This window comes from Gallus gallus, chromosome 38 (assembly GCF_016699485.2).
Source record: "Gallus gallus isolate bGalGal1 chromosome 38, bGalGal1.mat.broiler.GRCg7b, whole genome shotgun sequence".
Taxonomy (NCBI): domain Eukaryota; kingdom Metazoa; phylum Chordata; class Aves; order Galliformes; family Phasianidae; genus Gallus; species Gallus gallus.
The window spans coordinates 489,878-503,995 of NC_052569.1; the positions used below are offsets into that span (position 1 = coordinate 489,878).

At 54.9% G+C, this 14,118-nt stretch overlaps 2 protein-coding genes across 2 annotated transcripts in view; both read left to right on the forward strand.

The window, feature by feature from the left end:
- CCDC9 (coiled-coil domain containing 9) overlaps window positions 1-8,938 on the forward strand; it is a 28,376-nt gene extending 19,438 nt beyond the window's left edge. Inside the window, 8 exon segments of the mRNA XM_046905077.1 lie at window positions 4,500-4,601; window positions 4,603-4,650; window positions 5,679-5,851; window positions 6,560-6,591; window positions 6,710-6,800; window positions 6,900-6,963; window positions 7,549-7,746; window positions 8,514-8,938. Coding sequence (XP_046761033.1) covers window positions 4,500-4,601; window positions 4,603-4,650; window positions 5,679-5,851; window positions 6,560-6,591; window positions 6,710-6,800; window positions 6,900-6,963; window positions 7,549-7,572 — 534 coding nt within the window. The 3' untranslated portion in view covers window positions 7,573-7,746; window positions 8,514-8,938.
- C5AR1 (complement C5a receptor 1) lies at window positions 7,704-14,009 on the forward strand. Its single transcript, XM_015273054.4, has 2 exons — window positions 7,704-7,746; window positions 11,403-14,009. Exons 1-2 carry the CDS (start codon window positions 7,704-7,706, stop codon window positions 13,100-13,102), a joined length of 1,743 nt encoding a protein of 580 aa, XP_015128540.3. The 3' UTR covers window positions 13,103-14,009.
- Window positions 14,010-14,118: the final 109 nt, after the last annotated feature.

The following is a 14,118-nucleotide window of genomic DNA, read 5'->3' on the forward strand; positions in this document are numbered from 1 at the left end:
TTTTGGGTCTTCTCATTGGGATTTTGAGGTCTCCATTGGGGTTTGGGGCCACTGTTGGGGTTCTGGGGGTCTCCATTGCGGTTTTGGGGTCTCCATTGGGTTTTTTGGGGCTCATTTTTGGGTTCTGGGGCCACTGTTGGGGCTTTTGGGGTTTCCATTGGGGTCTGGGGCCACTATTGGGCTTTTGGGGTCTCCTCATTGTGGTTCTGGGAAGTCTCCATTGGGACTTTGGGGCCCACCATTGCAGTTTTGGGGAGTTTCCATTGGGGTATTTGGCATCTCCATTGGTTTTTTGGGCTCCCCGTTGGGATTTCCCCCCTCCCCTCCCCTCCCCCCTTCCCCCCCCCAATTTGGGGGTCTTTTCCCTTTGGGGTCCGCGTGTGGGTTTTGGGGGTACCCCATTGGGATTTGGGGTTCCCCGTTGCCGACCACCCCACCCCTGCAGGCAGCAGCGTTTGGATGTGGGCTCCAAGGAGCAGAAGGACGCGGCGTTGGATCGGCGCATCGCTGCGCTGCGCAAGAAGAACGAGGCTCTGGTGCGGCGCTACCAGGTATGCCCTCATCGCGCCCTAATCCCGCCCTCATCGCGCCCTAATCCTGCCCTTATTGCGCCTTAATGCTGCTCTCATTGTGCCCTAATCCCACCCTAATCCCGCTCTGATCGCACCCTAATCCTGCCCTTATCACGCACTAATCCTGCCCTAGTCATACCTTAATGCTGCTCTTATTGTGCCATAATCCCACCCTAATCCCGCTCTCATCGCGCCCTAATCCTGCCCTTATCACACCCTAATCCTGCCCTAATCGTGCCTTAAACGCTGCTCCCATTAACCCTAATCCCGTCCTAATCCTGCTCCTATTACACCCTAATCCTGCCCTAATTCTGCCCTAATCACCCCCTCATCCTGCCCTAATCCTGCCCTAATTATGCCCTCATCGCACCTTCATCCTGCCTTAATCCTGCCCTAATTCCACCCTCATCCCGTCCTAATCCCACCATAATCCCGCATAATCCATGCCCTAATCCCGCTTTAATCCCACCCTAATCCTGCCCTAATTGTGCCCTCATTGTGCCCTAATCCTGCCCTAATCTTGCCTTAATCCTCCCCTCATTCACATCCTAATCCCACCTTAATCACGCCTTAATTCTGCGCTCATTCCCACTTTCATTGTGCCCTAATCTCACCCTAATCCCACCTTAATCCCATTTTAATTCTACTTTAACCCCGCCCTAATCCCACCCTCATCCTGCCCTAATCCGGCCTTCATTGTACCCTAATCTTGCCCTAATCAACACCCTAACTGTACCCTAATCCCACCCCACACACCCCTAATCCCACCCCACACACCCCTAATCCCCACGCATTATCCCTTAATCCCACAGGCCCGCATTCCTTAATCCCACATCTTTCTTTGGGGTGGGGGGTTTGGCTTGTGGGATATTGGCTCCCTTTGGGTTCCTGGGTGGGATTTGGGGGATTTTGTGGTAAATATGGGGGATTTTGGTCCTGCAGGAGATCGAGGAGGACCGGCGGCGCGCTGAGCTGCGGGGGGGGGCGGTTGACGGCACCACGACGGACGCGGGAACCCCCAACGCCGCTATGGGGCTACGGTGAAAGGGGGGGGGGATTATGGGAGTTTTGGGGGTAATTAGGGCAGATTGGGGTATTGGAAAGGAATGAGGGGTTTGGGGTTTTATTTTGGGGGGGGGTTTAGGGGAATTATGGGAGTTTTGGGGGAGGGCTGAAGGTTTTTTGGGGGGAGGGGGTTGAGTTATCTTTGGGGTTTTGGGGGGGGTGGAATTATGGGGCATTTGGAGGCTTTTGGAGAGTTTTGGGATTTTTTAGGGGGCAAAAATGGGCGTTTTTTGGTCACTTCGAGGTCAGGTTTTTGGGGTGCTTTTCGGGAGGAAAAACGGTGGCTTTGGGGAAGGGGATTTGGGGGAAAAAAGAGCATTTTGGGGTCATTTGGGGATCAGAGTTTTGGGGGGAAAAGCAAAGACTTTGGGGTGAGATTTTTGGGGTCAAATGGGCGCTTTGGGTCCTTTTGGGGTCAGAAGCGGTGATTCTTGGGGCAGGGTTTTTGGGTGAAAAAAGGGCGATTTGGGGTTAATTTTCCTTCCCTTTTAGGAGCAGCCCCCCGCAGCGCCCCCCGGAAACCCCCCACTGCCACCCCCAGACCCCCCCGGACCCTCCACGCGCCCCCCCAGGACCGAAGCGCCCCCTACCCAAAATATGGGGGGGTGGCGACGGGGTCCATATGGCTGTTAGGGGGGGGGCGGGGGGGGGGCCGCGGGGCGGAGGGCTCGGGGTCGGGGGGGCAGCGGAGCTGCGGGGGCGGGGGGGGACGGCGTCGATCGACGGAACCAGGGTGGGAAATTGGGGGGGGGGGGGGGGGAGGGTTGAGGGAGGGATTTGGGGCTGGGGTGTTTTGGGGGGGGGGTCGTGGGGTTTTGTTGGGGGTGGGCTGGGGGGGTTGGTGGCATTTTGGGGGAGTAGGGGGGGGTTGAGGGGGGGGGCAAGAGGTATTTTTGGGGTGGGGGTCTGGGGGGGGATTTGGGGGCTGAGGGTGTTTGTGGGGGTCATGGGGCGTTTGAGGGGGGAGGCTGGAGGAATTTTGGGGGGGGTTGGTGGCATTTTGGGGGGGGAATGAGGGGGGGCTGGGAGGGTTTGGAGATTATTTAAGGAGGGGAGGGGTATTCTGGGGGGGGTTGGGGGGGCCTGGGGGAATTTTGGGGCATTTATGGGCTTTTTTTGGTGTGTGTGGGGGGGGGGGGGGTTATGGGGCATTTGGGGGGGGATTGAGGTTTTTGTGGGGGGGGCAACTGAGGGTTTTTTAGGGTGATGTTTGGGTATTTTGGGGGGGGGAGGGAGGTGGGGTTTTTTTTTGGGGGGGGGGGAGGGGGGGAGAGGGGGGACGGTTAGGGTGATGTGGGGCTGTTTTTCGGGGGTGTGTCCCCCCCCCCGACCCACCCCCCAGGAATGGGAGGAGCGACGGCGGCAGAACATTGAGCGGATGAATGAGGAGATGGAGAAGATCGCGGAGTACGAACGCAACCAGCGGGTCAGAATCGCGACACGTCGCGACATATCGCGACATATTGCCCCTTATTACCTTTCTGTCGGGACATACTGCCACGTGACCACCCCCATCCACCTTCCCATTACTCCATATCGCGACCCGACGTGCCGTCCTGTCGCGATACGATGCCCCTCTTCCCCATTCTGTCGCGATATGGTGCTTTCTGTCGCGACGTGTAGCGACGTCACAACACAGTGGTCTTCGTGCCCTATTCTATCGTGACACAACGTTCGTTATTCCGACCTATCGCGACATTTTGCCCCCCGTACCCCATTCTATCACAACGTGGCACCCCCTATCGTGACATATTACAATATAAGCAGTCAATATCGTGATATATCGCAACACGATGTACTTCATAGCCTATTCTGTCGTGACATAACATCCGTCTTTGCGATATATCGCAACGTAACATCTCCTGTCACGATGAATCGCAACGTGATATCTTTATACCCCATTCTATCACGACATGGCATCCTCTATCACAACATATCACGACATAACACGTCTCCATCACCCATTTCCATCACAACGCGACGTCTGTGCTTGTGAGAGATCTCAGCGTGATCCTCACTATCGCGATACGCTGTGAGGTGTTGCGATATACTGAGAAGTATCGCGACGTGTCCTGAGATATTGCGGTTTATTGCGAGATATCGCGATATATTCTGAGGTATCGTAATATGATGCAATGTGTTTCAATGTATTGGAAGGTAACGCCATATATATCACGAGACAGCACAATGTGTTGTGATGCAGACCAATATATCGCAGTATGTCACGATATATCGTGACACGTCGTGACGCTGAACTGTGCATTGTAATGTATTGTGTTGTATCGCGACGTATTACGACTTATTGCGATGTATCAAAAGAAACTGTGTCGTATTGTACTGCGTTGTGATAAATCGCGATATATTGCGATATGGTGTGATATATTGCAATGTTGTGATGCGGTCTATCGCGATATATCATTACGTATCAGGATGTGTTTGGGCATATTGTAAGATACACGGTGACATATCACGATCTATCGCGATATATCATTACATATCACGATGTGTTGTGGCATATTGTAAGATGCGCGGTGATATATCACGATATATCATGATGTATATCATCATTTATCACGACGCGCCGCGACGTGTCGGGGTATATTGTGATATGTCACGACACATCTCGAATCACTGTGATAAATCACGATATATCACGATATGAAGTAACATATTACAACACTGCGACGCGATATATCGTGATACATCGTTATGTATCGCGACGTATTACGACACGCCGCGAGATGTTTAGAGACACATCGCGATATATCGCGATATATCGCGATATATCGTGATATATCGTGACATATCGCGACATATCGCGATATATCGCGATACGAGCTCTTTTTTTTTCCTTCGTCTCAGGACGGTGTCCACGAGCGGAACCCCGTGAGGAACTTCTTGGATGACCCCCGGCGCTGCGGCCCGGCGCAGGAGGAGGGCAGCCGACGGCACGGCCGCAACTGGGGGGGGCCCCGACTTTGAGGGCGTGAGGGCGGGCATGGAGCGCGAGAAGGTGAGATTTGGGGTGAAAAAAAGGGGATTTGGGGGCGTTCCGGGGGGAGGCGGGAGCGGGGTGGGGGCAGAGCGTTGGGTTCGGGGTGAAACGTGGGGCGGTTTGGGGGGCATTGGGGTGTCACAGCAGCACGTCGGGAGCTGGGTGGGTGTTGGGGTGGGGTTTGGGGTGAAAAAGGAGGATTTTGGGGGTGTTTGGTTTGATAGCAGGTCTGGATTTGGGGGTAAAAAAATGATGATTTGGGGTTTTGGGGTGATGGCGGATTTGAGGTGGCCCAAAAACGGGTGGCGTGGCGCTGACTGTGGTGGGTCTGGGGGAAAAGAATGGGATTTTGGGATGTGGTAGATGGGAGTAGCTCTGGTTTTGGGGTCAGAAAGTGGAAATGTGGGGTCTGATAGATATTAGTTGTGGATTCAGGGTCGAAAAGTGAAGTTTTGGGGTTATTTGGGTGACGTTTGAGGTCGGGTCTACTCTAAAATGTTGATGTGACATTGCGCGTGGTGGATTTTGGGGTCAAAAAATGGCATTTTGGGGTCTGGTAGATGAGAGCCTTTCTGGGTTTGGGGTCAGAATGTGGGAATTTGGGGTCTGATAGGTATTAGTTTGTGGATTTGGGTTCAAACAGCAAACTTTTGGGGTTATTTGGGTGATGGTTTATATTGGGTCGGGTCCAAGATGTTGACCGTGACGCTGTCTGTAGTGGATTTTGGGGTCAAAAAATGGCATTTGGGGTCTGATAGATGGGAGCAGCTCCGGGTTTGGGGTCAACACATGCAATGTAGGGTTTTTAGATGCTTTTAGGTTTGGATGTGGGATAAAAACCTGAAGTTTTGGGGTCACGTGGGTGATGTTGGATAGTGACGCATCCCAAGAACCATTGACATAACGCTGCCCGTGAGGGATTTGGGGTCAGAAAGTGGGGTTTTGGGGTCTGCTTTGGGTTCATTAAGATATCGCCCCCAGATTCGGGGCCAACGAGTGCTCGTTGGGGTTAATTGGCGTGGGATTAACGACCCTTCCCGTTGTAGGGCCGCAGCCCGAAGGCGGCTGACGTGACGCTGTCCATGACGGGCCGGGAACGCGCCGAATACGAGCGCTGGAAACGGGAACGGGAACGGATCGACCGCGAGCGCCTGGCGCGGCACCGGCAGCCCACCGGGCAATGGCGGAGAGAGTGGGACGCACACAAATCCGACAGCATGTGGGTGGCCCCATTGGCCCCATTAGCCCCAATGCCTCCGACCCTATTGACCCCAACCCCATCGGCCTCATTGGCCCCAGTGTCCCCAACCCCATTGGCCTCATTGGCCCCATTGGCCCCAATGTCTCCAACCCCATTGGCCTCCTTGGCCCCAATGGCCCCAATGCCTTCAGCCCCATTGACCCCCATTGTCCCCAGTGTCCCCAACCCCGTTGGCCTCATTGGCCCCATTAGCCCCAATGCTTCTGACCCTATTGACCCCAACACCATCGGCCCCATTGGCCCCAATGTCCCCAACCCCATTGGCCCCAATGTCCCCAACCCCGTTGGCCTCATTGGCCCCATTAGCCCCAATGCTTCTGACCCTATTGACCCCAACACCATCGGCCCCATTGGCCCCAGTGTCCCCAACCCCATCGGCCTCATTGGCGCCGTTGGCCCCAATGTCCCCAACCCCATTGGCCTCATTGGCCCTAATGCCTCCAACCCCATTGACGCCAACCCCATTGACCCCATTGGCCCCAACCCTGTTGACCCCATTGGCCCCAATGTCCCCAACCCCACTGACCTCATTGTCCCCATTGACCCCAATGTCCCCCATCCTATAGACCCCATTGGCCCCATTGGCTCCATCCCCATTGTCCCCACTGTCCCCCATTGACCCCATTCTCACTGCACCCCCCCGTGCCATTTTTCCCCCCCCCGCAGGTTTAAGGACGGCGCCCCCCCCTCGGATCCTGGTGCGTTGCCCCTTTATATTTTGGGGTCAATTTCTTCCATTTGGGGCTATTTTTTTTTGGGGGGGGGGGGGGGGGGGGCACACAATGAACACTAATCTCTGCCCCCCCCCACCCCCAGCCCCCCACAACCCCCCCAGTTTGCCCCCCCCCCGCACGGAGCGCCGTCGGAAGGGTCGGGGCCGCAGCCCCCCCCCCTCCAAACCCTACAGGTGAGTGTGTTTAAGGGGGGGGGGGGGAGTCTCAAAGGTGCCCCCCCCCCCAGATATATTTGGGGTCACATCTTTTTTGCCCCCCCCCCCCCCCCCCAGCATGCATGACGACCGCTGGGAGGAAGAGGAGGGAGTGGAGGAAGAGCAGCAGCAGCAGCAGGAGGTGAGAGCCCCCCCCCCAAAGTAGAGAACCCCCCCACAAAAGAAACCCCCCCCCCCCCCAAAAATAGAGACCCCCCCCGAAAAAAATAGACCCCCCCCACAAAAAATGGAATCTCTCCCAAAATAGTAAACCCCCCCCAAAAATAGAGACCCCCCCAAAGATATAGAGCCCCCCCGCAAAAATAGACCCCCCCCCCAAAAAATAGAACCCCCCCCCCCCAAAATAGTAACCCCCCCCCAAAAAAGGAGAGACACCCCCAATTTTCACTGCCCCCCCACCGATTATCCCCCATTTATTTTTGGGGGACATTTCGGGGGGGGCCCAAAAAATGGAACTGTTTTAACCCCCCCCATTCTATTGCCCCCCCCCCACCGCAGTGGACCCCAATTTCCGGTGCCCCCCTCCCATTTTAAGTGCCCCCCCCCCCCCCCAAACCATCCCCCCATTTTATTGCCCCCCCCCCACTACAATGGACCCCAATTTTCAGTGCCCCCCCCCCCCATTTTTTATACGGGGGGGTCCCAAAAAACCAACCTCATTCTATTACCCCCCCCCCCCCCATTTTATTACCCCCCCACCCCCCAGACACGGACCCCCCCCCCCGGATGATGAGGACGAATGGGAGGACGTCAGCGATGACGATGGCGACGCCGCCCCCCCCCCCGCCCCCCCCAGCGTCCCCCCCCCACAAAAACAGCGCCGCCCCCCCCCCGCCCCCCCTCAGGGATTGGGGGGAAGAGATGGAGAATGGGGCCCCCCCCACGGCCCCCCCCGAGAGCACAGGTATGGCGGGGGGGGGGGGGGGGGGGCTAATAATTGGGGTAATAATGGGGAATTATTAGCTGTCAAATAATTGAGACTAATAATTGGGGGGGGGCTAATATTTGGGGTTAATAATTGGGGGCGGGTTGTAATTGGGGGGGTAATAATGGTGTTAATAAAGGGGGGTTAATAATTGGGGGGGGTTAATAATTAGAGCTAGTCATTGGGGTGGTTATAATTGGGGGAGGATAATAATTGGGGCTAATAATTGGGGGGGGGTCAAAAATGGAGGCTAATAATTGGATGGGTTCAATAATGGGGGGGGACAAATAATTGGGGCTAGTAAATGGGGGGGGTCAAAAATTAGGGCTAATAATCTGGAGAGATCTATTAAGTGGGGGGGGGGTTAAATAATTGGGGCTAATGATTGGGGGGGCAAAAATAGGGTTAATAATTGGGGGGGTCATAGTTGGGGGGGCAAAAATGGGGTAATAACGTGGGGCTAATAATTGGGGGGGTCAAATAATTGGGGGGGGGGTAGTGATTGGGAGGAGCTAATAATTGGGGGGGTCAAAAATAGGGCTAATAATTGGGGGGGTCAAATAATTGGAGGGGGGGCTAGTCATTCAGAGGGACTAATAATGGGGGGGGGACTAATAAATGGAGAACGTAACATGGGTCAATTAATTAGCTTAATAAACGGAACATGGTGTCAATTAATTAATGGTGGGGGGGGTCTAATGGGGCTAATAATACTATTAATGCCCCCCCTCCCCCCCCGTATCCAGAAGCCGCCCCCCCCACGCCCCCCCCCGGCGCCGCCGTGGATTTGTCTGATTTCCTCCGGGTGCGTTTCCGTAAGAGCTGATTATTAAGAGCCCATTAACGACTTTATTGTTAATTAATTAATTGATTGATTGATTGATCACCCTACTAACTTAATTAATTAGCCAGGGCGGTGGCCTTATTGCCCCCCCACCCAACCCCCCCCCCTTCCCAACCATAAAGCACTGCACAGATCCTGCCCACCCCCCCTCCCCCCCAATTAAGTTATTAATTATGCTGTTATTTATTAATTAAGGGGGGAGTGGGGGGGGGCGGCATGATTAGATTAATAATTAAGTTGTCCCCTCCCCCCCCCCCCCCATACAGACTTGAGAGCGCCGCGGAGATCCCGACCCCCCCCCCCCAATAAACATATGATTGTTAATTATTCCGTTAATCTCAGTATTTATTAATTATTTAAGAATTAATTATTAACGGGGGGTGGGAGGGGGGGGGGGGGGCGCAATTGGGTTAATAATGAATTATTTTGTCGTTCCCCCCCCCCTCCGCAGAATTGAGAGTGCCAAGGAGATCCTCACCCCCCCCCCCAATAAAAGTTAATTATTAATTATTATTCCGTTAATTGATTGATTACTTTTTTGTTCGGGGGGAGGGGGGGCATTGTTGGGTTAATAAGTAAGTGATTAAGTAATTAATAATTAATAACCCCCACCAGCAGCCGAGCTGAGAGCGCCGCAGGGTTTCTGTCTCCCCCCCATATAAAACGTTGTTATTAATTTAATATTAATTAATTAATAGCAGTTTGCCATTTTTAACCCCCAAATTGCCCTTTTTTTTGGCCTCAAACTGCAATTTTGAACCCCAAAGCTGCCATTTTTAGCCCCAAAATGGCCCTTTTAGCCCCAAATCTGTCATCTTTCCCCCAAATCCGTTACTTTGAGCCCCAAATTTGTCCCTTTTAGACCCCAAACTGCCCCTTTTAACCCCAAAAGTGCCCTTTTTAGCCCCAAAATTGCCCCTTTTTGCCCCAAATGGACCATTTTAGACCCCATATTGCCCCTTTTTTGCCCCCAAACTGTCGGATTTTGCCCCAAAATTGCCCCTTTTGGCCCTCAAATCGCCCTTTTTAGCCCCAAAAAAAGAATTTTTAACCCCAAAATTACCCTTTTTAGCCCCCAAAATTGTGATTTTTACCCCCAAAATTGCCATTTTTAACCCCAAAATTGCCATTTTTAACCCCAAAATTGCCATTTTTAGCCCCTGAACTGTTCCCTTTTTGCCCAGTTGCCATTTTTTAGCCCCTGAATCGCCCCTTTTAGCCCCAAATGGCCTTTTTTAGCCCCAAATCTGTCATCTTTCCCCTAAATCTGTTACTCTGAGCCCCAAATTTGTCCCTTTTAGACGCAAAACTGCCATTTTTAGCCCCAAAATCGCCCCTTTTAGCCCCAAAATCGCCCCTTTTAGCCCCAAAACGGCCCTTTTTAGCCCCAAATCTGACATTTTTCCCTTAAATCCATTATTTTTAGCCCCCAAATTGCCCCTTTTTCCCCCAAATCACCCTTTTAATCCCGCAGCCCCATCCGTGCCCCAAATCCCACCCACGGGAGACCCCAAATCTGCCCTTTTTTACCCCAAAGGGACCCTTTTTTTCCTCCCCCCGTGGACCCACGCCGGGAAAACCCAAAATTGCCCTTTTTAACCCCAAAATCCGCCCCCGTGGAATTTCCCTTTTTGCTCTGTGGCCGCCTTAAGGAAATGGGGAAATGTCCGCTTCCTGAGCAGCCGCCCCATAGCAGAGCCACCCCATAGCAGAGCCACCCCATAGCGGAGCTGCCCCGTAGCGGAGCTGCCCCGTAGCGGAGCCACCCCATAGCGGAGCCGCCCCATAGCAGAGCCGCCCCATAGCGGAGGTTCCCCATAGCGGAGCCGCCCCACAGATGAATGGACCCATAGCAGAGCAGCCCCATAACGCTGGAGAGCACCTCCAGGGTAAGTCCTGGGGTTGGAAAGGCAACTTGAGGGGCAGCCCCATGGGGTGGGTGGGGATCTGTGGGGCAGCCCCATAGGGTTATAGGGTGGGAGGGGAACTTGTGGGGCAGCCCCATAGGGTTATAGGGTGGGAGGCAAACTTGTGGGGCAGCCCCATTGGATAGGAGAAAATCTGTGGGGCAGCCCCATAGGGTGGGAGGGGATCAGTGGGGCAGACCCATAGGGTGGGAGAGGCACTTACGGGGCAGCCCCATAGATCCCCGCCCCACATCTCCCCACATCCCCACCCATTGCTGCTGCCCCCCGACTCCACCTCATTTCTACCCCACACCTGACCCACATCCCCCCTTTTTCAGCCCAAAACCTCATTAAGCTAACGAGCTCTGTTCACCTAATGAGCGTCATGGTGGGAGTGGAACCCACCACATCACTTCGTTAACGCAACGAGCTTCATTAAGCCAACGAGCTTCATTAAGCCAACAAGCTTCCACCCAACTTGTTGCCCATCAGCACTGAGGTTGCTGTGGACCTTTCCCACCACCACTCCCTCATTAACCTAGCAAACTTCGTTAACCTAACGAGTGTCATTAAGCCAACCAGTGTAATTAACACAAGGATTGTCATTAACCTAACGAAGGTCGTTGACCCAGCGTGCTTCCAACCCAACTTGGAACCCATTGGGACTGAGGTTGACATGGACTCCTAAGGACACCACTCCCTTGTTAACCTAACGAGCTCGTTAACCTAACAAGTGTGATTAGGCCAAGGAGTGTAATCAACCTAACGAACTTCATTAATCTAACGAACTTTGCTAACGAGCTTCATTGGGCCAACAAGCTTCCAGCCCAACTTGGAGCCCATTGGCCACACCGTTGGCACTGAAGTTAACATCAACTCATAAGGACACCGCCTCCTCGTTAACCTAACGAGTGTCATTAAGCCAACCCGTGTCATTAACCCAACGAACCTCATTAACCTAACGAACCTCATTAACCTAAGCAACCGCGTTAACCCAACGAGCTTCGTTGACCCAACGAGCTTCCAACCCAACTTGTTGCCCATTGGCTGCACCGTTGGCGTTCAGGTTGCCATTGACCCCAACCACCCCCACTCCCTCATTAACCTCATTAACCTCATTAATCCAACGAACCTCATTAACCCAACGAACCTCATTAACCTAAGGAACCTCATTAACCCAACGAGCTTCATTGACCCAACGAGCTTCCAACCCAACTTGTTGCCCATTGGCTGCACCGTTGGCGTTCAGGTTGCCATTGACCCCAACCACCCCCACTCCCTCATTAACCTCATTAACCTCATTAATCCAACGAACCTCATTAACCCAACGAACCTCATTAACCTAAGGAACCTCATTAACCCAACGAGCTTCATTGACCCAACGAGCTTCCAACCCAACTTGTTGCCCATTGGCCGCACCGTTGGCGTTCAGGTTGCCATTGACCCCAACCACCCCCACTCCCTCATTAACCTCATTACTCTCATTGCCCTAATTACCCTCATTACCCTAATGAGCTCACCCGTTCCTTGGCACACCCCCACCCCCTTCCCGGACTACAGCGACCTAAACAACGTAACCTTCAACGACATCGGCGGCCACCACCGCATCCCGTGGACTCACCGCGTGGCGTTGGCTCTCTACGCCGCCATTTTCCTTCTGGGCATCCCCGGCAACGCGGCGGTGGTTTGGCTGAGCTCCGCGGCGCAGCGCCACGCCGTGCCCGCCGTCTGGTTCCTCCACCTCGCCGTAGCCGACCTGCTGTGCTGCGCCGCGCTGCCGTTCCTCGCCATCCCGGTGGCCGGCGATCACCGTTGGCCGTTGGGCGACTTCGGTTGCAAGCTGTTCCCGGCCTTGGCGGTGCTCAACATGTACGCCAGCGTGCTCCTCTTGGCCACCATCAGCGCCGATCGGTGCCTTATGGTCACCCGGCCGGCCTGGTGCCACAACCACCGCACGCCGCGCGCCGCGCACCGCGTCTGCCTCATTGTGTGGTCGGCGGCCGCCGTCCTCACCGTGCCCACCTTCCTCTTCCGAGCCACCAGCCAGGACCCCTTCGCCGACGCCGAGATGTGCGTGGTGGATTACGGCGCGGCCCGGCAGCACCGCCGCTTCGCCGAAGCCTTCACCGCCGCCCTCCGCTTCGCCGCCGGATTCCTGCTGCCCTTCTCCGCCATCACGGCGTGCCACGCTTTCCTCCTGGCCCGGCTCCACGCGCGGCACTTCACCCGGACGCGCCGCGCCGCCGGCACCGTGTTGGCGGTCATCGTCACCTTCTTCGTGTGCTGGCTGCCCTACCACGTCGTGGGGCTGATCCTCGCCGCCACCGCGCCCGGCGCCGCGCTCTACCAGGGGGCGATGGCGGCGGATCCGGTGCTCACCGGGTTGGCCTACGCCAACAGCTGCGCCAACCCGTTGATCTACGCGGCGGCGGCGGGGCGGCGCGGGGGGTGGGGGGGTGGGGGGCGAGGAACGGGGGCGTGGTGCGCCGCGCTGCGCCGCGTGCTGAGCGAGGAGCCCAACAGCAGCGCCAACACCGGGAGCCGATCGGCCGCCCACGTGGCCACCATTGATACAGAGGTGTGAGGGAGGAGGTGCGGTTGGGGGGCGGTGGTTGGGGGGTGGGCGGATGCGTGGGGTCGCTGTCTTTGGGGTTGGGGCCTCCTTGGGGTCATCGTCTTCTTGGCATCATCTTCTTTGGTCATCGTCTTCTTGGGACCATCATCTTCTTGAGGTCATCGTCTTCTTGGGGTTGTCACCTTATTGGGGTCGCTGTCTTTGGGGTTGGGGCCTCCTTGGGGTCATTGTCTTCTTGGGGTCATCACCTTATTGGGGTCGCTGTCATTGAGGTTGGGGCCTCCTTGGGGTCATTGTCTTCTTGGGGTCATCACCTTATTGGGGTCGCTGCCTTTGGGGTTGGGGCCTCCTTGGGGTCATTGTCTTCTTGGGGTCATCATCTTTGGGGTTGGCACATTGGGGTCATCATCTTCTTGGCATCATCTTCTTTGGTCATCATCTTCTTGGGATCATCATCTTCTTGAGGTCATCGTCTTCTTGGGGTCATCACCTTATTGGGGTTGCTGCCTTTGGGGTTGGGGCCTCCTTGGGGTCATCGTCTTCTTGGGGTCATCATCTTTGGGGTTGGCACATTGGGGTCATTGTCTTCTTGGGGTCATTGTCTTTGTGGTTGGCATATTGGGGTTATCATTTTCTTGGGATCATCATCTCCTTGGGGTCACCATCTTTGAGGTTTTGGGGTCATCCTCTTCTTGGGATCACCATCTTTTTGGGGTCACCACCTCCTTGGAGTCATCAGCTTTTTGGGGTCATTGTCTTCTTGAAGTCACCTCTTTGGGGTCGCCATCTTTGGGGTTTTGGGGTCACCATCTTTGGGGTTGTCACCGTCGCTTTGGGGTCTCCCATCTTTTTGGGGTCTCCACTTTTGGGGTCACTTTGGGGTTCATTGCCAAATTAAAAACCAAACCCCAAAACACCCAATGAATCAAAGTTCCTTTTAATGTGGAGGTTCCCAGAAGGGACAGCGGGAACCATGGGGACGTTTGGGGCCAATGGGGGCACATGGGGTCAATGGGGACAATTTG

What these genes read in the sequence shown, in the direction of transcription:
- C5AR1 (XM_015273054.4), top strand. Translation starts at nt 7,704, where the DNA reads ATGGAGAATGGGGCCCCCCCCACGGCCCCCCCCGAGAGCACAG. An exon ending in GGCCCCCCCCGAGAGCACAG is followed by an intron (nt 7,747 to 11,402) that starts GTATGGCGGGGG and finishes TCAACTCATAAG; the next exon opens with GACACCGCCTCCTCGTTAAC.